The sequence below is a fragment of the Culex pipiens genome, unplaced genomic scaffold (genome assembly GCF_016801865.2).
Source record: "Culex pipiens pallens isolate TS unplaced genomic scaffold, TS_CPP_V2 Cpp_Un0012, whole genome shotgun sequence".
NCBI lineage: Eukaryota > Metazoa > Arthropoda > Insecta > Diptera > Culicidae > Culex > Culex pipiens.
In genome coordinates this window covers 101,886-122,957 of record NW_026292829.1, presented here as the reverse complement: position 1 = coordinate 122,957, position 21,072 = coordinate 101,886, and the positions used below count along the sequence as shown (strand labels likewise).

At 43.9% G+C, this 21,072-nt stretch overlaps 5 protein-coding genes across 12 annotated transcripts in view; 1 reads left to right on the top strand and 4 right to left on the bottom strand.

Moving 5' to 3' along the window:
- LOC120420514 (uncharacterized) overlaps window positions 1-18,161 on the bottom strand; it is a 31,556-nt gene extending 13,395 nt beyond the window's left edge. The window contains exon 1 of one of the 2 annotated variants that reach the window (XM_039583575.2): window positions 18,022-18,161. The gene's annotated coding sequence lies outside the window, so the exon portion shown is untranslated. Of the gene's footprint in view, window positions 1-1,902; window positions 2,135-18,021 lie in introns of those variants that run through there. The other variant, XM_039583574.2, reaches the window with a different exon arrangement.
- LOC120420515 (putative RNA polymerase II subunit B1 CTD phosphatase RPAP2 homolog) lies at window positions 2,288-3,283 on the bottom strand. The gene is made up of 4 exons (XM_039583576.2): window positions 3,149-3,283; window positions 2,977-3,091; window positions 2,820-2,917; window positions 2,288-2,762 (listed from the first exon to the last, which is right to left on the bottom strand). Exons 1-4 carry the CDS (start codon window positions 3,250-3,252, stop codon window positions 2,306-2,308), a joined length of 774 nt encoding a protein of 257 aa, XP_039439510.1. The 5' UTR covers window positions 3,253-3,283; the 3' UTR covers window positions 2,288-2,305.
- Window positions 3,522-5,916, top strand: LOC120420512 (PR domain zinc finger protein 5-like). The gene is made up of 2 exons (XM_039583564.2): window positions 3,522-3,704; window positions 3,761-5,916. Exons 1-2 carry the CDS (start codon window positions 3,522-3,524, stop codon window positions 5,570-5,572), a joined length of 1,995 nt encoding a protein of 664 aa, XP_039439498.1. The 3' UTR covers window positions 5,573-5,916.
- LOC120420513 (RNA-binding protein 39-like) lies at window positions 5,711-18,163 on the bottom strand. 7 transcript variants are annotated; one of them, XM_039583570.2, is made up of 8 exons: window positions 18,022-18,163; window positions 16,364-16,435; window positions 13,566-14,366; window positions 8,699-8,795; window positions 8,366-8,531; window positions 7,872-7,960; window positions 7,469-7,804; window positions 5,711-7,394 (listed from the first exon to the last, which is right to left on the bottom strand). In XM_039583570.2, the coding sequence occupies exons 5-8, from the start codon at window positions 8,432-8,434 to the stop codon at window positions 6,212-6,214; spliced, it is 1,677 nt and encodes a 558-aa protein (XP_039439504.1). In that variant the 5' UTR covers window positions 8,435-8,531; window positions 8,699-8,795; window positions 13,566-14,366; window positions 16,364-16,435; window positions 18,022-18,163; the 3' UTR covers window positions 5,711-6,211. The 7 variants fall into 7 exon arrangements, with proteins under 7 accessions (XP_039439504.1, XP_039439500.1, XP_039439502.1 ...); XM_039583566.2 differs by having other exon boundaries at window positions 8,366-8,795; window positions 13,566-13,685; window positions 13,812-14,366; XM_039583568.2 differs by having other exon boundaries at window positions 8,366-8,795; window positions 13,566-14,189; window positions 14,289-14,366.
- Window positions 18,164-18,517: 354 nt separating this feature from the next.
- LOC120420539 (PR domain zinc finger protein 5-like) lies at window positions 18,518-21,069 on the bottom strand. The gene is made up of 2 exons (XM_039583611.1): window positions 20,798-21,069; window positions 18,518-20,110 (listed from the first exon to the last, which is right to left on the bottom strand). Exons 1-2 carry the CDS (start codon window positions 20,945-20,947, stop codon window positions 18,560-18,562), a joined length of 1,701 nt encoding a protein of 566 aa, XP_039439545.1. The 5' UTR covers window positions 20,948-21,069; the 3' UTR covers window positions 18,518-18,559.
- Between the last annotated feature and the right edge of the window lie 3 nt (window positions 21,070-21,072).

The window sequence follows — 21,072 nt, the reverse complement described above, 5'->3', positions numbered from 1 at the left end:
TATCATTTTTTTCCAGTGTAGTCCGTATCCATACCTACAACTTTGCTGAAGACACCAAATCGATCAGAAAATTCCTTCAAAAGATACAGATTTTTTAATTTTCATACATCATTTTTGTATGGACAGCTGCCAAATTTGTATGGAAAATTATATGGACAAACTAATGATGCAAAATGGCTTCTTTGGACATACCGAAGGCACCAAAAAAGTTTCAGTCGGATTAAAAAATACAAAAAATAAAATTGAAGAAAAAAGACCGAATTTGTAGAGAATTGCTCAAATATTAAAACGAGTCGAATTAAAAAGCTGTCCAAGACAAAATTATAGGAAATTGGACGAGCTTTTCGGTAAAAATATTTCCGAGACTGAAAAATCAAGTCTGTCATATAGAAATTGCCAAAGACCTATTTTTTCAACATTTTTATTTTTAAACCCGGACAATGACAATGGTCAATATGGAGACTTTTATGTAAAATTGACTGGGGAATCGATTCCCACTTTCGGTTTTTAAAAATTTTGACGTTTAGACCACTTTTCAAAAAAACAGTTTTAGTAAATGATTTTTGTATTTTTTCAAGAGAGACATACCATCCTGCATTTTTCGTGAGTCTTTTTGTAACATCTTAGGCTATTTCGTCAAACATTTTGAATGGAAAAAAATCGTGACATCACCTTTACTATTAAACTTTACTATTAAACTATTAAACTTATAAAAGGAAAAATCTCATAGAAGTGGCGTGTATTTTTATTTCAGTGAATTTTTTTTTTCCGAAAGCCCGTCCAATTTCCTACAAGTTTGTCTTTGACCACTTTTTGATACGATGCAACGGCTTTGAGTTACAGTAATTTTTAAATTACAGAACACAAAAATATTTAAATAATTTACGCCCTTCTCGAGTGCCATTTTTGAGTACAATTGGCTCCATATACACAAAAATGGCTTATATAGGCCTAGGATAACATGTCTAAAAAGTTTCATTGAAATCGGAGAGGGTCGGGTACAAATGTACCAGAAAAAATCCTGACTTGAGCTGGAATTGCTCGAATGATGAATAATAAAGTTCCAGTGATTTCATTGACGAATATGTTCGCACTCTTTAGCAAATTTTTTCCCTCTGGAACGCAAACTAGAAACTCATAAAGTTTTTGAAAAATCCAACCATCGTTAAGAGACTCAAAAATGGACAAAAAAAACAAAAGCAAGTATGATTTCAAACGCTTCTACATATCATCCAAATCGAACATATCAGACAAATCGAAATAGCACGATTTTTGCATCATTTTGGTCTCAATTTGTTCAGTAATTTTATATTAAAATTTCAACACTCGCAAAATAGTTTAACTATAGTTTATAAAAATCAGTTTTTAAAAATGTTTTCAGAATGCAGAAAGTTTGCAGGCAAAATGAGCGCTTCCCTAACGCCGACGGGAAGGTCAAGTACCTAGAATCCATAATTGGATACCGAAAAAGCGCTTCCCTGAGACGAATATGGACTTGAAGTCCCTAGAATGTAAAATATTTATGTTAAAGGAAATGTAGCCATTACAAACTTATCATTTCATTTCTGGAACCTGAGTATCTAGATCTATAATTTCTAGGAGAGCTAAATTAACATAAACTAAATATTATACCAAGCTTTTCAGTTTTGAATGTTCGCATGCTTTAAAACCAAACTGCATCATTACCATAAATATATTGAAATATAATGGGACATTTATGCGAAAATGTGCATTTTAAAAAGGTAAAACAGGTTTTCGCTTCTTTAATGTTTGCATCTAATCTAGTAAACCTTTATAAATTAATTTCAATAAAACACAATCAAAACTATGTTGCAACTTTATTATGCAATAGAATAAAAGATAAATAAATTTGTTCTGTTTCGAAATCGAGCTTAAACTTACCTGAAACAAAAATGATAAGAAAAGTGAGACGCTGAGCTGGCAAATTTTTAAACCAAAACAAAACAAAGTTAATTCACTGAATTATCAGTAAAATTTGAGACCAACTATCAAAACTTTAAATAAAACATCAAATTTACAATAGTTGACTAACAAATCACTTGTTTTTACAATAAATTTTGTAACAAAACACGACCGATGTGATCGAAGAACTACAAACCGATTGTTATGACAGGTGACGTCATAACATCTCGGTTAGACATCGAATTGGTTACACTCTCAAACTGAATACACCGGTTTAAAATTTTAAGGAATTTCGCTAATAAAATCAAGAAAGTAAAATAAAATAATTTTCAAAAAAACTTTATTAAATAAATCACAAACATATTTTAAAAGATATTAAACATCAATCATCCCGCACACTCAACTTGCTCAGCCCAACCTCCAACTCGCTCTGTTCCTCCTCTTCCTCCTCCTTATTACCATCCGACGTCGTCAACGACGCTGTATCCTGCTTGAACACAACCTCGCTACCCTCTCGAATGGGGCATCCTTCCTCCTTTGGGTACGTTCGCTCCACAATCTTCAAATCGTCCGTGTTGATGCCGGCCAGGTCCACCACCATTCCGCCAGTAGTTGGGGGCAGTTTTGAGGTCGCAGGCTTTTTCACGTCTGGTTCAGAGCTGAGCAGCCGGAACTCGGGAATGTCCTCCTGATCGCGCAACCACAGCGGACTGGTGAGCATCTGGTCCTTGATGTAGTTGGACGCCTTGTAGCACTGGCCGCTGCAAAAGTTCTTTCGCTCCGTGATGTCAAACACTTTCTTGCTGGCCAGCGATATCGCGTACTTTTGGGAGGGGATTCTACCGAGGGTGAGAGTGATTAAATTAGAATTAAGTATTGAGAGTGTGGTCCCCTACTTATCGAGCTGCTTCGGGCACAGCGGATATCCGCAGTTCAGTGAAATAGCCCGTTCCTGGATGACATCTTCAAAGTGGCACTGGTTGATGTCCCGCAACTAAAAAAAGGATCGCTGATTGAAATTTTGATTACTGAATGAATAAAAAAAAAAGTTACCATTAGTAGAAATCTGTCCACGTCCGTAACCGGTTCCAGCAGGGCCTCAACAATCTGTAGAGCTTTGACGTTGCATTCCTTCTTCTTCCGCAGGGCTAGCTGAAGTTGAGCCTTACTGCAAAAGGGGAAACCATTACGTCGGGTCAAAGCAACTCTCGAAATAGGTAATTACCTGAAATTCTTCACCTTGCGCGGCAGATTGGTGCGGCTAACTTTTTCCTTTTCTTTGACGGCATTTTCATCGCGAAAAACGTGGAAACTTTCGTTGTCGAACATTGTTTTACGGGCAAGCTTCTTGCGAGTTGATGCGATATGCGTGTAGCCAAGGTAAATTAAGCTTGACAGGTGACGAAACGTCAGTTGTGCACGTTTGAAAGGGCCTACTCATTTTTATTATGCGAACCAAAATTTTGAGTAAAAGTTTATCAACGTACAATCACAAAATTGTCCTCTGCTTGTTGTTTTTAGACATTCAAGATAATCTTTTAATCGAGACACGAAATTCAGCGAAAGTGAGCGTTGTTTGAATATTTTTTTGACCAGCGATGTCCACCCGTAGCGAGGACGACGGTACCCATTCCGATCGGCCCGTAAAGCGCGACAAGGACGCTATTTGCCGAGTCTGCATGGCTGACGACCCGCAAGCCGAGCTGATTTCGTTGTTTCAGATCAACGGCACCGGGGACGAGGTCATCGCTAACATGATCATCGACTGCTGCGAAGTTATGGTAAAGCTTGAACCCTTGGGTCTTCTACGGGTTCTAACGCTGAAATTTGTTTTCAGGTTTCGGACGACGATAACATGCCGCAGAACATCTGTGCCGACTGCTTGGACCGGTTGAATCAGGCCTACGAGCTGCGAAAGCAGTGCAAGCGGTCGGACCAGGTGTTACGAGGTTTGGTGGGCGACGAACCTGTTGAAGACGTTCCAGACGATGGGTCCGTAATGGAGCTGGAGGTTGAATATCTTGACGAAGAAGATGAACCTGAAGAGACGAGTCCAAATCTCAAATTCGTGGAGTCTGTTGAGGACTTCCCTTCGCACAGGGTCTACCGTCTGCTGGGAGAACAATGCTGCAGCTGTTTCGAGCTATTCCAGGACGTCGATGCGTTGATGGCCCATTGCGATCAGGAGCACGGCCGGGGCACCCCCGGCAAGAGTCACTTCCAGTGTGACGTTTGTCGCGATCCGTTTGATAGTCACGCCGCGTTGACCAAGCACAAGGAGGTCGCCGCGGGGATGGTCCTGTACCACTGCAAACGCTGCCAGGTTGATCTTCGGAGTGAGCGTGAATTTCTGAAGCACGTCGTTACTTCGGAGCGAGACCACGAGGACGCCGTTGAGACGCTCGACGTCGCGGGCAAGTTTGAGGAGGTCTTGATTGTGGGGATGCGCTGCTGCGGTTGCGATGAAATCTACGACGATCAGGTCGAGTTGGAGAGACATCGCGAGGACGCGCATCGATCGAGTCGGGTTGAGGGAAGTGGGTTTGAGTGCGATGGATGCTACCGGAGATTCAAGATATCATTCCAACTGGCAAAGCATAGAGCAGAGGCAAGGGCCAAGCAATGGTTTGTGTGCAGCGCTGAAAGCTGCCAGTTTAGAACGGTCTCCCGAAAGAGCATGATCGGTCACATGATCAGGGATCATGAATCTAGTTCGAAAATGCCGGACAGCGGCTATGCGTGCTGCGTTCTTCGTTGCTTCGAGACCTTCCAAACGTACGAAGATCTGGAATTTCACGCCGACGAGGCTCACGCTCTGGTACGGCTCCAGCACGAGCAGGATCGCAATGCAGAACACAACGTAACGTGCGACATCTGCCACCGAGGCTTCCCGGACGAGCGAACCTACTCGCGCCATCGGAACGACAAAACCCGTAAGCACATTTGTAAGACCTGCGGCGTTCAGTACGCGTTCCGAGCGAACCTGATTGAGCACGAACGCAGCAATTGTGGTCAAGTGGCCCGGTACAAGTGTAACCAGTGTGACAAAGCGTACAAGACCCCGGGTGGCCTCAAGAATCACCGCAAAACGCACAAGGACCAACGATCATTCGTTTGTGAACTTTGCGGTCGTGCCTTCCTCCGCAAGGGCATCCTCAAAGACCACATGAACACCGTGCACTCGACCGTTCGCGCGTTCCAGTGTTCCCTATGCCCAAAGTCCTTCACCAGTCGGAACATTTACCGTTCGCATCAGCTGACCCACACCAAGGAGAAGCCCTTCCAGTGCCGGCACTGCGACAAGCGGTACCTCAAGAGCAGCGATCGGAAGATGCACGAGAACCAGGTCCACCTGGGGAATCGACCCTTCCGCTGCCAATACTGTCCGGCCACGTTTACCCGGGATCGCGAGCGGCGACTGCACGAACGCGTTCACACCAAGGCCAAGCTGTACACGTGCGATGAGTGTGGCGAGGGTTACAACAAGTTTGCGGCATTCAAGGAGCATCGGCGGGAGCGACACGGCCTGGACACGATGCGGGATCTCGGGCCGGCGGCGATGGCAGCCGTGCAGGGACAGGATGACGAAGAGCAGTTTGAGTTCTTGAGTGTTGACCCTGAGGAGGAAGTGGATTGTGACGATGAGTGAATAAAAATGTTTGAAGGAATTTCAACACAATTGTAGAAACACTTCACATAGACGCCACAATTACGACAATGCAATGGGATCCTGGCAAGGATTTTTGTTCTTTTCTGTCCTATCCAGCGACTTCCGCAACCCTCCTGGTACCGTTAAAATGTCTACACTTTATTTGTTCGCTCTTATCAAGTGTGTGTGTGTTACATGTAGATTGAAACTGTTGCTTAAAATTAGATTATTTCTTAATCAACTTTGTTGGTTAGTGCAACGTTACGCGAATGTAAACGTAACAGGCGTCTCTCACTACTAGGAAACGCTTCAAGCTGAACACTACCGAACCAAAAAAAAAATGATCAATTATTTTTACTTTATTGAACGAAAGCCGTGTAAATCTATAAAACAAACGAAAGAGAAAAAACTTAATTCTGCCCACAAATTAATTGACTCGCGCACCCTTTTCGTCCTCGCTCATACACTCATGTCGTCCATCCGCGTCCGCGCCCCCTTATTCCGGAGAAATCGTGTGAGTGTTCTACATTTCTCAGAACGTAGCAACGCGCGCTGACTTGATATCACAATTCCGGATAAGGGGGCAGGACACACGCGCACCCTCTTAAACCTATCTCAGCGTTACTTTGACCGCGGGCCCTAATTTGTTCTGTTGGGCTTCAGGAGGGCAGATGCCGTGGCCGACTCCTGGAACAGTGTGTGATAGTTGACGAGCGGGACGTACGCGGCGGCAATGACCCGTCCGGCGAACCAACGACCGTGCAGGGCGTTTACGGCGAGGACGGCCGTCGCGATGCTTGGGCATTTGACGTAAACGTTTCCGGCCGGAGATTGTTTGTCCACGTAGACGTGCAGGACGCCGCCGTGTTTGTTGCACTCTTCAATGACATCGTCTTCGATTTCAACGTCCCAGCTGGGGTTGGTTTCGGTGGCCGGATCGAACATGTTCGACAGCAGGAAACATTGTGTGGCGATCGCCGGTGAATCTTGGACCGGCTGGTTTGGCGCAGGTTGCGGAGCCGTGGCGAGGAGGGCGTCGGCTGCTGCACGTGGCACGGCCAATCCGGCACCTTCTGCCAGTTTGAACATCAGCTGTAGCCGTCCGGTTGCACCGAGATCGATTCCACTGCGGTCCATTTCGTCTGTGTCGAGCGATGCGTGGGTCGTTACGTCCAATCGCTCGGTCACGTTGCCCACTTTCATGGGACGTCCGGCCAACTCGAAGCCGTTCAACTGTTCTAGCGCCTTCTTGGCGTCGTCCGCGTTGTGGAATGTGATAAAGCCGTAGCCCTTGGACCGACCCGTGTCCGAGTCCATAATCAGCTGGATGTTGTCGATCTTACCGAACGGCTCGAAGATTCCGCGCAGCATGTCCTCGGTGATGTTAAAGTGCAACGACCCCACGTACAGCCGCATCGGTCCAACGATGACCTTCGGCGGCGGTGGCGGAGGAATGTTCGCCAGCCGGTTCTTTTCGGCCTGCGTGTGCTGCACCGAGATCGGAATGCCCAGCAATCGCTGGCCGGACAGCCCCAACGCCAACGCAACCGACTCCGGATCACGGAACTCAATGTACGCGATTCCCTTGAAGCGTTTCGTCTTGTTGCACGTGATCAACCGCACGTCCCGAACCTTGCCCACGCTGGAGAAGAACTCCTCCAGATCGCGGGCCCGGATTCGCTGCGACAGTTGCATGCAAAACACGGTGCGCATATCGCGCTCCTCCGGGCTGAGCTCCTCCAGCGGAGATCCATCCCGATAGCGGACCCCATTCGGGGGCGTACGGCCTCGCCGGAATGGCCGCGGGGAGCGTGATCGACGTCTGGAAAGAGAAAAACAAAGAAACACGGGTCACGGATGTCGACTAAAGAAAACAAGTTTGAACCTAGCACTCACCGTGGTGGTCCCGCCGCCGGTGGCCGACTGCGGCTACGTCGACGCGGCTTTTCAACGCGCTCACCGCGGTGACGCTCGCGCTCGTGACGTTCCCTCTCGTGGGACCGATCGCGCGATCGACGCCGCTCGCCCCGCCCCGAGAGCTCCTTCCGTTCGTCACGGCCCTCCTTCCGGTCGCCACCACGTCCGCTGCGGTCCTTCTCCTTGCGCTCGTGTCCCTTGGAGCGCGACCGCGAACGATCCTTGCTGCGACGACGCTCCTTGTGGCGCCGCTCGCGCGATCTCGACCGTTCCTTGTGGCGCTTTTCGCCACCCTCGCGATCGCGGCTGCGATGTCTGAGGGAAAGAAATGATTGGTTACGATTATAAAAGTATTGCCAACATGGGAATGTTCCGAACTTACCTCGACGACTTGCCATCCCGATGATGGTCTCGATCCTTGTGGCGATCTCCGTTGGACGTGCCGTTTTCAGCCGCCGGTGATCCGTCCTCCTAACGAGCACACACAAACAGACATATCAAATATGGTTTTGGGGGGATTGTTTTTGGAATAGTAGAAGGTGTTGTTCAGCAGCAGCAGCAGACGGCGACGACGGCGTGTTCCGGATGATCAGCACGAGCCCGCGTTGTTGTCGTCGTTGTTGGGTTTTACGAGAGATGATAGAGTTGGTGTGCGATAGAAAATAATAAAAGAAGAATGGGGGAAAAAGAAAAAAAGAAACATTTGACAGGCATTAATACACGTGTTGAGGGCTGGCTGGCTGGCTGCTGCTAAAATTATAGAGAATTGCTTTCACGACGATTGGTGCGCACGCTGGATGTCCACGGTTCCACGTCGGTCCAGATTACCTACGGTAGTAGAGAAATACCCCCCGCCTCGCGTTCGTGCACACTTACCGGTTCTCTGGACGACCCACAACAACTCAGTGAACGGCGCGTGGCGTTCACCAAGTCACGCACACACATCACACTCACACGCAACCATAACCGTAGATAGAGAGAGCTACTATTTTGTGTGTGTGTGCGTGTTGTGCGCGTCGTATTCACTGTGAGATTGAGTTTTCTGCAAAAATAATACTCTTGAGATGAGGGAGATCTTTGAGAAAAAAATGCGGGGCTAGCTTACGCGCGCGCACACACAAACACACCAAGGAATTGTGTTTTTACCAAATTCCAGCACTTGTTTGCTTTCAATATGTGTGCGCTCTATTGCGTATGGCTTGTCTCTACCTGGTGGGCGGTGCTCTCTATTGGGGGCTCTATTCATCTCACGGGTTTGCACGCGTTTTTGTGGCAGAACGTGTGTGCTTTTCAAAAGCAAACAGATCTGTAAGGGGAAAATATGACCTTTGAAAAAAACGTGTTGCATTGCGAAATAGAGGAGAAACGCTAGGATGATTGGTGCGGGGATTGCCACTGCTGGAGATGGCGATCGGACAGAACGTGGTCGACGGAACATGATTGCACCGGTTGCTTCTTATTGTTGAATCGTTTGATGGATCTTCCTTGATGGCGGATATTTCCTTCGACAGACGCCTTTAATAGACATTTTCTGGCATACTAAACATCTCCCTTCTAATAAAGGTCGTAGAACTGGAAATACAATGGTATTCGTCGTTTCCTGCCGGACGGTCTCTCTCCTGGGCTTGTTGATTGTGGAATCTGAAGGTATGAACTGATTTACGGTTCTTGTTCTCAATCTATTTTTTCAGTTATGAACTTTTGAGATGCCACACAGATTTAACTGCGGTCTGACGGTGTCACACGACATGTACCTCCCATTGTGGTTTGGTTGAGCGTTTTAGCAGAATGCTTTATTGTGAATACAAAGAGACGAATTGTTCCTTTTAATTCCACTGTATATTTTAATATCTATACAGATTAGAGTGTAACAAAAATGACTTTTTGGTGGGCATTCAAGGATTTGTTCCGGTGGGCATACTAAGCCCAAATCCAAAATATGAGCTTGATTGGACGTAACAGGAGCTGGCGCTCCGTCCTTCAATTTTAAATGGGATTTAACCCGTGAAAATTTTTTTTTTCAAAAATGTCACTTTTTGAGGCATTTTGGCCACTGAAGCGTTTATTTTCAACATCATTGGCGTGTAGGCCAGATCCTTGCGCATCTTTTGGTATATATAACATTGAAATTTGGAGCACCCTCGAGCTCGGTACAGACCTTCAAAGTTTGGCATTTTTTCGAAAAAACGGTCCCGGCAAAAAAGATATGCGTCGCGCCTCGCGACGCCCTAGACGCCATTTGATTTTGCCGGGGCCGATTTTTCGAAAAAATGCCAAACTTTGAAGGTCTGTACCGAGCTCCAGGGTGCTCCAAATTTCAATGTTATATATACCAAAAGATGCGCAAGGATCTGGCCTACACGCCAATGATGTTGAAAATAAACGCTTCAGTGGCCAAAATGCCTCAAAAAGTGACATTTTTGAAAAAATCTTTTTTCACGGGTTAAATCCCATTTAAAATTGAAGGGCAGAGCGCCAGCTCCTGTTACGTCCAATCAAGCTCATATTTTGGATTTGGGCTTAGTATGCCCACCGGAACAAACCCTTGAATGCCCGCCAAAAAGTCATTTTTGTTACATCCTAATACAGATACGTATTTCGTTTACTACTTGCAGACTTCATCGGTGTTCTGTTATCGACTAGTCGAGAACATGTATTTCCAGTTTCAGTAAAGCTCGACAACGATGGGTCTTATCTTGCAAGCCCAGGATCCTCATGAAACTTTAAGTTACTTCTGGCCAGCCATTGCTATCAATTAGATTCCATCCACTCGTCTCCCGTTGCAGCGTTTCGATAATTTGCCAAGGACTCCTCGTCGCCAAATGTTGTACTCGTTGCCTTAGTAACCGAATGAAGGGTTTGTTGACGTTCGGTCGTTTTTGTTGTCGTGAACGGTACTGGTAGTTAGCATGGCCTACTAGGGTGTAATATCAAAATCGATTTTCCAGCACAGCAATTTTTCAGTTCCTTTTGGGGTCCTAAACAACTCCCCAAAGTTTGGGAACGATTGGTTTTGCCTTCCTCACTTTACTGAGGAAAGGCTATAAAATCACTCGAAAAACGAACTTTTTAGTTAGACCTCCTAGACCTACCTTCATTTGTACATATCCAGAGTTTTTTTTGAAAAGGACCAATAAACTATTGTCTTTCATATGTTTATAGGACCTAATCAAAAAAAAACTCTGGATATCGACTCAGAATCACCAGCTGAGCAAATGTCTGTGTGTTTGGCTGTATGTAGACATGTGTACCAAATCAATGTCACTGGAATATCTTGTCACAGGCTCAACCGATTTTGGCCGGAATGGTTTTAATCGATCCATCTTAAAGTCCCCTAAGTTGCTATTTAAATTCATGCAGTTTTCTCATGTATTTAAAAAGTTATGTTAAAAAAACTGTTTCATATTAAATTAAAATTATGGTAAAAAGGTTGTTTTTTTCATGAAACCCTCACATGTTATATATTTTTAGAAAGCATATGAGAAGACCTTTCTTGTGGATTAAGAATTTTCAAGATCTGACTTAAAAAAAAAATCAAACCATCCACATTAACGACCCCCGGGTCTTTTGTGGTCTCTGTTGCAAGTTTCTGCTCGAACCTAGGAGTCCGAAGGCTTGAATGGGGAGAGCACCCAAACCTATTTCTACTCCAAGGAACCTTCCACCCCAGTGTTTAACGGCCTAACAACCAAGGCCGGGACCGACATTTTACTTCCTCATCCGATGGAAGGTAGATCTGACTTACGTATCTAAAATTACAAGCAGTTTAAAAAATGGTCTGAATTTACATAACATCAAATGGTCCCGTCTGGTCGCCACGAAAAAAGCCTTGTAGAGGTATGCCATTTTCTTGAAAGGCGGTGTCTGTATAATCTTGACAGAAAGTCTGTTAGAAGTCTGTTTTTTTTTTTTTACTCGTCACTTATTTTTATTAGGACCTCTTAGGTGCTGCGATCACGTTAGAGGAGATCCATAAACCATCACTCTTTAAATGAGAGAAAGGCACCAACCACCTCAAGGTGGATTAAGTTACGTATTTTTGGATTCAATTTTCCATAAAAATTTGTATGGGAAAAACATTTTTTTTTATATATATTTATAATGCCACGTTTCACGCTGTACTAAAACCGGATTCATATTCTGATGCTCTGGAAGGTGCTCTACAACTTTTTTTTTCATCAAATTATTTTTATTAGGTCCTTTTCGGTACTGGGACCTGGTTAGGACCGAGTCAGCTTTTGTAATTACATTTTTCTTAAAGCTAAAGCTCTACAACTTTCCCGAAGAGAGTATGGTGCTAGCTTGTCCCTGAAAGAAGATACAGCGTCCTCAAAACTCGTCTAAAACGTGATTTTCGAGCAAAAAACACGTTTTAGACGAGTTTTGAACACGCTGTATCTTTTTTTTAGGAGCAAGTTAGCACCATACTCTCTTCGGGAAAGTTGTAGAGCACCTTCCAGAGCATCAGAATATGAATCCGGTTTTAGTACAGCGTGAAACGTGGATTTTATAAATATCAAAATAAAAAAAACGGGTTTTCCCATACAAATTTATATGGAAAATTGAATCGCTTTGCGCAAAGCGAGGACTAAACCAATCGTTCTCAAACTTAATTCTAATTTGCTCCCGAAAAAAGTGGTTTAAATATTTTAATTATTTTAGGATTATGTGGTAAGTATTTTCTTATTAATTCTTAGCAAAATTGAATACTTAACAGACAACTTTATTCCATTTTTCCAGGAAAGCACGGATAGGCAAATTTCCTGCGAAACTCAGGGATTTCCATGGAAGAGACTTTTCCAGGACCTCCGTGAGGTGAGAGATCCGGTGTGTGGCTAAGGAGTCATGGATCATCATCACTGATCGTCCAGAATGTGTGTGCATCTTATTTTTTTAGTGTGAATTGTAAAGTTTGTTAATTGTTTTTAATATTATAAAAATAAAAGGCAAAAATCAAAAACATATGAAACGTATTTTAATAATATGCTACATAAAATTTTCACTTGAAACTGAACTGAAAATCATTTGATATTAATGTGCAATCCATTTCATTCTCAAAAACATTTCATGTGATAATCATGTGAAATGATACGTGAAGTTAACGTGATTTGCATTTGAATCTACCGCGTTGCGCGATGAATTTCGTTCAAGTGATTTGCACATGACATTCACAAGAAACGTCGTATGGGGCAGAATCACGTGTAAAACATGTGATATTGCTATGTGTCTTTCTTTCAGTGTTTGGGGAGTTGTTTAGGACCCCAAAAGAAACTGAAAAATTGCTGTGATCGCTAAATTTGGACAACTTAATTATTTCCATTCAACCATATTACACCCTAATGGCCTACTAGACCAAGTCATGAGTGCTGGTAGTTAGCACGGCCAACTAGATCAAGTCATGATACATTTAGTCCAGTGGTGTAGGGTTGTACACCAAGTGAGTCCATCCTGCTCGATCCACGTCCAGTATGCTTCTCCTCTCATCGTTCCCGGTATCTAGAGTCATAAAAAATCAACCGGTTACAATCATGCCAATCCCACCCGCAGCCAACCAATCTCCAGCTAGCGCAACCCCCGCTCTTGAGAGTCGCGAGTGCCCACGAGTTCCGTTCCCCAAATCCCGTCCAAGCCACAGTTGCGCCACACTGTAAGCGAAACACACATCATAAAATCATGAAGGGTGGAAGACAACGACGACGGCGGCGACTACGACGGCCAACCTAGAAGAGAACCCAAAAAGCTAGTGTTAACAGATCCTTACGACACCGCCACCCCCCATGTGGGCGCGCTCGAGCGGAAGTGGAAGGGCGGACACAGAACCGCGTTGTCTGGGGTGCGCGCACAAGTCAGGGAAGGTAATCTGTAAAGAGAGGTTGTTTGGTTGTGTGACGATGAAGCGACGACGACGGCGCGTAATGGATGGTCGTGGTGTGATGAATGGGAACCCCCGTAACTTGGAGTCGGATCTAGAACGAAAAGGGGTGACCGCAACTGTGCGCTTGGACGGAACGAACGATCTCGGAATCTCGCAGCGGACACTCTCGACCCCCTCCTGGAGTTGCCACGCGCGTATTACTTTGGAGTGCACCGTCTGGGCACCGCCCGCTCTCTCTCTCTGTTTGTGTGCGTGTTTCTGCGCGCGCCGTTTAGTTCCGGATGGGCCTGCCAAAAGCCAAAGGCCACCTTTTCCTTCCATCTATATGCAAATATAAGACGCCATAGATAAATCATTACTGAGGATGTGTGCTTCACTTCGGTGTGCCAACCGCAAACATTGATAAGGTTGTGTTTTTTTTTTGTTCTGTGTTTGTGGCTTAATTACCTAAGGACGCACGCGAGAGGTTGGGCCGTGTTTTGCCATTTTGCTCTTTTTTGCTGACTGACTCTGTATAGTGCTTTCTGTTAGCAGAGACACCTGGACAAATAAGGAAACGGTTTGCAACATTATTACAACTGTAGAATCGCGCTTTTTTTTTTGTTTAGATAGATAACAACAAACTGATTTGTACAAGCAATAGAAATTGGTCCCTGGACATTCGACTGCCCAAGAAGCGAGGCAATCGTTAGCAAAACTAGTGTTGATAGTAATATACGAAATTGAAGAGGAAAGAAACTTGCCTTAACAACACACGCACAAAGCAATTTTCGCCTGTTGTCGGGCATCTCTTGGGATCAACACACAGACACACGAGCGCGATATCTAAAAACAGGAATACAGTATTCATATTCTGTGGATGTTGCTAAAGAAAGCGATTGACTATTGAATTTATGGTGCAGTAAACGTGCACCAGGTTCCTACTTTTGTTCTGACGCTTTGCATCATGCCATTGATTTGACCCTACTATCGGGGTTCGATAGAGCGGCACTTGCGTTTGGCCTAGAAAAACAGAAAGAATTGCACGTTTTAATGTGTACTTGACTGCAGGCGTTGGTTTCTTTTGGGTTAGTTTATAGGGTTGGATTGGTTTATGCGAGAATGGTACGGAAATTCGTATTATCTATCCCGATTTGCTTTTCTATCAACGCTGATATATGTTTGTAACTGATTATATTCGAAGATGACAACTTAGTTCGCTATGAAACTCTATTTGCTATCCCAATTGGCTACCAATCTATATTTTGTTACTCTTGTTCTTTTCTATTCCTTTCAAGTTTATCTCGGTATGCTACCAACAGCAACTTTACACTATTCGCTACCAATCTCGGTATGCTACTTCAAATTGCTACCAATATTTATGGACTTCTATCATTACTACACATTCCACAACTTTTCGAGATTTTGAAGACTTACTACGAATCAGAATTCTATTTAGGATTATCTTTATTTGCAATCAATAGCAACCTAAACTGATATCTCAATTTGCTACAATTGGTAGCTTACATGACTTTTACTGCTCGAGCAACCCACGGGTTATGAGCTGCTACTCTCCAATGACGCTGTGTAACACCCACACTTTCCAGATCTTCATCTACATGGTTCAATCACATTGCATCTTGCCCCATCCATCGTTGATTTTACACTTCTACTCAGCTTCCCGGAAAAGCCGTGCTCATGCATGATCTTCCATAGCTCTTCGCGATTGAACCATTCTATCTGTCTTCTATACCCTAACTGGCTTAATCGGTCTTGCCATCACGGAGCCGTGTGTCTATTTATAGATCTCAAAATCTGTTGTTCTTGTTTATGATGTATGATGATGATCTCTAGGGGGTCTTCTTGACAAGGCTTCCTTCCTTCCTTCACGCGTTGTGGTGCGATTGGTTGGTCATCTTCCCGACCTATTTGCACTCTACAACCACTATCTGGAAACCGGCTTGGTAACCAACAAAATCCGTCGCAACACTTTGTAGGCTGCATTGAGAATAGTGATGGCACGATAGTTCTCACATTCCAACTTGTCCCCTTCTTGTAGATCGGGCATATAACTCCCTCTTTCCACTCCTTCGGTAGCTGTTCTGTGTCCCAGATCTTGAATATCAGCTGCTTTTAATGTTCTTTAGCTTCTTGATGGCATCCTTAACTTCCCCGTCCTTTCCGGGATTGACTGAGTTTCTTGTAGAAGTTACGCGTTTCGTTGAAGCGATTCAGCTGTGCCATATCCTGGCACTCTAGTCATTAGTATTTACTTCCCTGATTTCATGATCTGCTACCAGGGATGGAATAATCGCAAAAAAATCAATTTCGCTTGCGAACTTTCTTCACCCGCGAAAGAGAGAGGAGGCAAATCACGCTGATGATTTTTTGTGAATTTCCTTGTCAGCACCACTTAAAAGTATTTATTTCACTTTGTTTACACACATTGTTCATCAACAAAATGTGACAGGTCGTTTTTTGACGTGTGATGTTACACTTGCAAGTGTAGTAGTGAATAAGATGTTTCGCCGAATAATCAAGATGATGATTTTTTTAGGTTCCTTTTACCGATCTTTCGTGCGCGAGAGAGGAGAGCCAAGCTCCCTTTTGATTTTTTCTCTTGATGAACGTCCAACGATTTTCTTTTGATGATGATTATTCCATCGCTGTCTGCTACCAATTAATTCAACTAGCAATTTGGTTCGCTACCAACGATAATTATTCCATGATATCTCTGCTGCTACCAATACATATAATCATATGCTAATTTCCGTTTGCCCTGATAAAAAGTCTAACTAACAGGATATCGTTGCCAAATAAAATTACTATTACTATTACTATTATTTACACGCTGAGTGTTATAAACTAAACTCCCGTATCATTCTCGTGTGCTCAAGGTCGGTCACGAGACACGGCAAATTGATTGAGCAACCTTGAGCGTCGTTTTAAACGTTTATGCGATTACTGTTGTTAACTTGACATTGAATGTCGTTCTATTACTTATTGTTGTGTTCAAGTACCTTCAACGTTTATCATCCTAAGCTGGCAGAAACAACGCGCTCCGCTAATTCAAACAGGATTGGTTTTACAGTCTACAAAATGCAAAAACGAGGAAAATATTTAATAAACAAAATCTCTAGCAGTTCTTAAAAAAGGAAGAAAAAAAAAGATCCAGCAAACACGCGACATTTCAGTAACAACTTTTCAATAGGGCGAAACCCTCAGATGTAAACAAACTGAGTTTTTGTCAGAATCATATAAAGCGAACAAAACTGATCCTAAAACACCCTCCATCATCACAAAATTCCGAAAATACGTAGTTTTACAAGCAAAAAACAAAAGGGCTAATCAACAACATCAATCAAAACAAACCAAATTGAGTTTCCGCCCTTGTGTTTTCATCCAATCACGAGGGGCGAATGTAGTGTTTTCTGCAAGTTCCGACGTATATTTAGAAACACCAAATTTTCGTTATAATTTAGTGAATTTTAACCTGACAATCCTCAAAATGGATCAAAATGTATGTTTCTGATGTCTCTGACCACAATTCCACAACAAACACAGATTTGTATGATCATAAATCAAGTCATAAATACATAACTTTTTAATTTCAATTATTGTAGTATCGGATCTGGTCTGGATTCACAATCTAGATATGAAGGTCCATAATTTACCGGTTCTTGGAACATCCGGGGATTCTGGGTCTAGCAGTTGCAGGACAAAAAGTTAGTTTAGGAGGAATGCCGTACAAAATCATCGCCTCCGTAACCATTGAAGCTATGCAAAGATAGAGAAGGCAGGATGGTGTCGCGGGGTGGCCTAGTCGTCAGGTGCCATGTCTCCCACTTCCGGCGGGGACACCCCAAGGAACGTCACTTCAATATAGACCACATCTCGTCAAACCAACTTGCTACTTACGGTGTATTCTAGCTCAACGAGTCTTGGCCTGAATCGGACTCCTTATGAAGGCTTTCTAGACCAATTTTTTATCACTGAGGTTGCAAATATCACTGTATTATCACTGACTGTAACGTTTCACAATGATAAAATAGTTGTTTCACCACTTTTTTCTTTAAAAACCCGAAAAATGAACAAAAAACAAAAGGGCGAATCTGTTGTTTACTTTTGCTTTGCGGCGTAACCTGACGGGCTAAACCGTTGTTTTGGTTGAGTGGGTGGCGAATACGGTGGGGCGAAAATGGAGGCACGCTCTTCAAAAAGGCGTAATTTGTTTTTCTCAATTTTTAATAGCAAAAACACCTTAATTAATTTCAAATTGCTCTCTATGATGAAATTATTGCTATTTTCTATTACGTTTTGACAAAATTGATGGTTTTCATGCTTTTTTGTGGAAATAGGAATTGATCGGAATTGCAAAATTTTGAATGTTGATTTTCCCGAAATGGCAGGATCGTAGGTTTCGCCCTTTTGAAATGTTGTTACTGATTTCCCTCCGAAACGTTAAGTCCCAAAACCATAACAAAGGAGAATAGCACCATCAGAATGCAATCGAAGTAGCCCAAGGCTAAAAATACACGCAGCAAACAAAACTCCTTCCCCCGCAAATCCACCCCCAAAACTCCTCCCCTTCCAAACCCCCCACCCAGGCCCACTCGATCGCCGCAGGAGCAACCACCTCGACCGAACCCTCCCCCATCCCCCACAAAACAACACTCACCTTTCGGTACGGAGCCTCGAGCATCTCCTCGACGTCAAAATCTTCGGCCGCCATCTTGTTTTTCACAGCAGCACCTCTTTTTTTCTGCTCGATGTAAAATCACTTCTCCTGCCGTTTCACGGGCACCTCGTCGGTCAACTCCACTCGCCGGAAATGCCAAGGAAGTTAGGCTACGCTTGGGCAACGGTTTCGACCCGGAATCTAACGGATTTTGTAGGTTTTTCGGGGATTCTTCGTGCTTCACCAGGCTTGCCACACTGCGAGCTGTTTGACGGTTATTTCTGGAATGTTTCCTTGACGTCCAGCTGTGGTGACGTTTTGCGCTTTGTTGTTGTTGGATTTCGGGGGACTACCCGCTAGAGCCAAGAATGTGGAATTTTTAGGTGCAAGAAATACAAACTGCTACCCATACTATGGGTAGCGTGTTTTTAGAGCGGTTGAAATTGGGTAATTTTCAACCTAAATGTTTTTTTTTGTTCACAGAATAGTCATGATTTCGAAATACAAGTAAAAGTAACTTTTTTCTCGTTTTAAGGTTTTAATGTTTAAAGTGCCGCTTCCGGTGCTTGCGCAAGTACCGCACGTGGACAAATTCCTTCCCGCAAATGTCACACTTTTCGCGCTCCGTTCCGTGGCTTTTCTCGTGGATTAGTAAGTTTGGACGCGCCGAGAACTCTCGTGCACAGTACCGGCAGGAGAATTGTTTCTCGTCTGTATGCGTCAACAGATGGCGCTTCAAACCGGGCATGTGAGCAAACTGCTTCGAGCAATACGTGCAACGGTGTGGCTTTTCACCGGTATGAACTCGCGCGTGGATCTGTAGATAATTCGGGGTTTTGAAGCTGCATCGGCAAATGGGACATTCGTACTGAGCTTTCCGCTGGTGCGCCGGTTCCGAGTGCAGTTTCATGTGCGTTTGCAAATTTCCCTTGCTAAGGAACATCTTCTGACATATCGAACATTCGAAATCTCGACTCTGATTGTGCCACTTTTCGTGATTGGTTAAAGAACTAGGATGCATGAACGTTTTGCCACATCTAGTGCATTGGTATGCTCCGATGACCTCGTTTTGGACACCGTCATGAAACTTTTGTTCATGAATCCGTAACATTACTCGTTTCACGAATGATTTATCACACTGTTCACAGCGGTACAGTTGTTCCGCCCGAAATCCGGATTTATGACGCTTGAAAGCCTCTCTAGTCGAATATCTGCTAAAACAAATCTCACACTCGAAAGGCTTCAGCTCCCCTAGGATATCACTCCGATCTGGTTCGTGAACCTGCTTCGAATGTTGCACAAGTTGTTCCTTATTCGCAAATTTGACCCTACATCCGCAACATTGATTCGCACCAAGTTTCCGCACCGTTCGTGGCACGCTTTCGAGTAACCTTGCCTTAAAATGCCTCCCCAACGAGTTCTTACACGAGTACCGCTTGAAACAGAGTTCGCATTCAAACGGTCTTGTTTCGTCGTTAGTCCTGCTGGGTCCATGAACAGATAGCGAATGCTGACGCAGTTCTTCCTCGGTGCCAAAATCCTTCCTACACCCACAACATCGATGATCCACAGGTTCCTCCTGCTTCACCACTCGTATTGCCGTTCCCACACTGCCCAAACGTTTGTGCCGATTCAGAGAGGTTTTCTTAAAGTACCTCCGGAAGCACGTATCGCACTGAAACGGCTTTTTACTCGCGTCGTTTGTACGTTCAGGCTCGTGCACTTGCTTTATGTGGTCGCTCAAAGCTTCTTCACTTTCAAAATCGGTCCGACAGGCGCAACACGTGGTATTCGGTTCCTCTAAATTACCCGGTCCCTCTTGTCCTCGCAGATTTTCTTCAAGTTCTACATCTTGCGCATTTTCCTCACCCGAATCATGTTCAGATTCTTCCGATTCGTCTTGGCTACAATCAGAAAGGTCCTCGGACTCCTCTTCCGCCCTACGATCTTTGGCTGAATCTAGCAACGAACGCAACTTCCTGTCCGATTCCCGACACTGCTCCGCTATGCTGTGGGCAACGTACAAGGCCTCCACACAGCGTTCGCAACAGTTCGTGGGAAGTGAGGCGTCCTCATCGTCTTCCGTAATCTGTTGAAAGTATCGAGGAGAATGTAATTATTTTAAAATATGAATTGGTACATTTTTTGGTGGTTATTTTTTTAAAGCTTTAGAGCTAATTCAATAAAGAACCATTTTAAGCAGGGTTACCAGGTCAAAATTTTAAAAATCTGGCAAAGTATCGATAAAAAACTGGAAAAATCTGACAGACGAAAATCTAACAGTTTTGAATGGTGAAGGGAATGCCATATATGTATTAATTAAAATGTTTGTAGAATTAGATGTTGTTGTTGTTAATTGATTTATTTCCGGCAGTTTTAACCTTTCAGTCATTCGCTGCCCCGTAGAATTAGATGGTTCGACTGAATTTATTGCCACAAAATTGATGAATTGCAATTTTCTTTTAGAAAAACACATTTTAAATTTTTCGATTTTCAATTAAATTCGTTCATTTTAACCAAAAATTTGTTCAAAATGGCCATAAAGTCAAAAATCTGGCAAAATCTGTCAATATCTGGCACAGAGAAGGATTAATATTTATTTTGGCTAACACTTGAAAAATATCTTGTATTTTTTTTTTGCATTAACATAAAAAAAGGATTCAAGCGTAAAAATTAACATGGAGCTTTAGGACCCTATTGAGGTTCCTGTTTCGCTTTGAGTAATTTTTACTCACTTCCTTTTGCACTTCAAACTGACAGCATCATTGCAACTCACCTCAACACCGCTGCACGCACCAATCAACTCCACGATCGAAATCCCGTCCACTTCGTAACTCACGGGAACCATGTCCTCCCCGGCGTCCTTTAGACAAACCCGACACAAGCTCGCCGCCCTGGCCATATCCAGAGCTTCCGGCAAATCCATCTTAAGTCCGCGCGCGCAAATCTTTCACCCCGCGATTTGTTTACGTTTTAAAACTGCACAGCTGCTGTCAGTGGCGATTTTGGCAGGTGGTCAAGTGACAGCATCACACGGTAGAATTTTATTTT

Bases quoted from the DNA above. Each gene is read 5' to 3' on its own strand.
- LOC120420513 (XM_039583565.2), bottom strand. From the start codon at position 8,434: ATGTGTGTGCGTGACTTGGTGAACGCCACGCGCCGTTCACTGAGTTGT. The intron at 7,805-7,871 runs GTAAGTTCGGAA...TCTTTCCCTCAG, and splicing joins CGGGATGGCAAGTCGTCGAG to ACATCGCAGCCGCGATCGCG. The intron at 7,395-7,468 runs GTGAGTGCTAGG...TTCTCTTTCCAG, and splicing joins CCGGCGGCGGGACCACCACG to ACGTCGATCACGCTCCCCGC.
- LOC120420515 (XM_039583576.2), bottom strand. From the start codon at position 3,252: ATGTTCGACAACGAAAGTTTCCACGTTTTTCGCGATGAAAATGCCGTC. The intron at 3,092-3,148 runs GTAATTACCTAT...CCCCTTTTGCAG, and splicing joins CGCAAGGTGAAGAATTTCAG to TAAGGCTCAACTTCAGCTAG. The intron at 2,763-2,819 runs GTAGGGGACCAC...CACCCTCGGTAG, and splicing joins TGCCCGAAGCAGCTCGATAA to AATCCCCTCCCAAAAGTACG.
- LOC120420512 (XM_039583564.2), top strand. From the start codon at position 3,522: ATGTCCACCCGTAGCGAGGACGACGGTACCCATTCCGATCGGCCCGTA. The intron at 3,705-3,760 runs GTAAAGCTTGAA...ATTTGTTTTCAG, and splicing joins TCGACTGCTGCGAAGTTATG to GTTTCGGACGACGATAACAT.
- LOC120420539 (XM_039583611.1), bottom strand. From the start codon at position 20,947: ATGGATTTGCCGGAAGCTCTGGATATGGCCAGGGCGGCGAGCTTGTGT. The intron at 20,111-20,797 runs GTGAGTTGCAAT...TACTTTCAACAG, and splicing joins GTGCGTGCAGCGGTGTTGAG to ATTACGGAAGACGATGAGGA.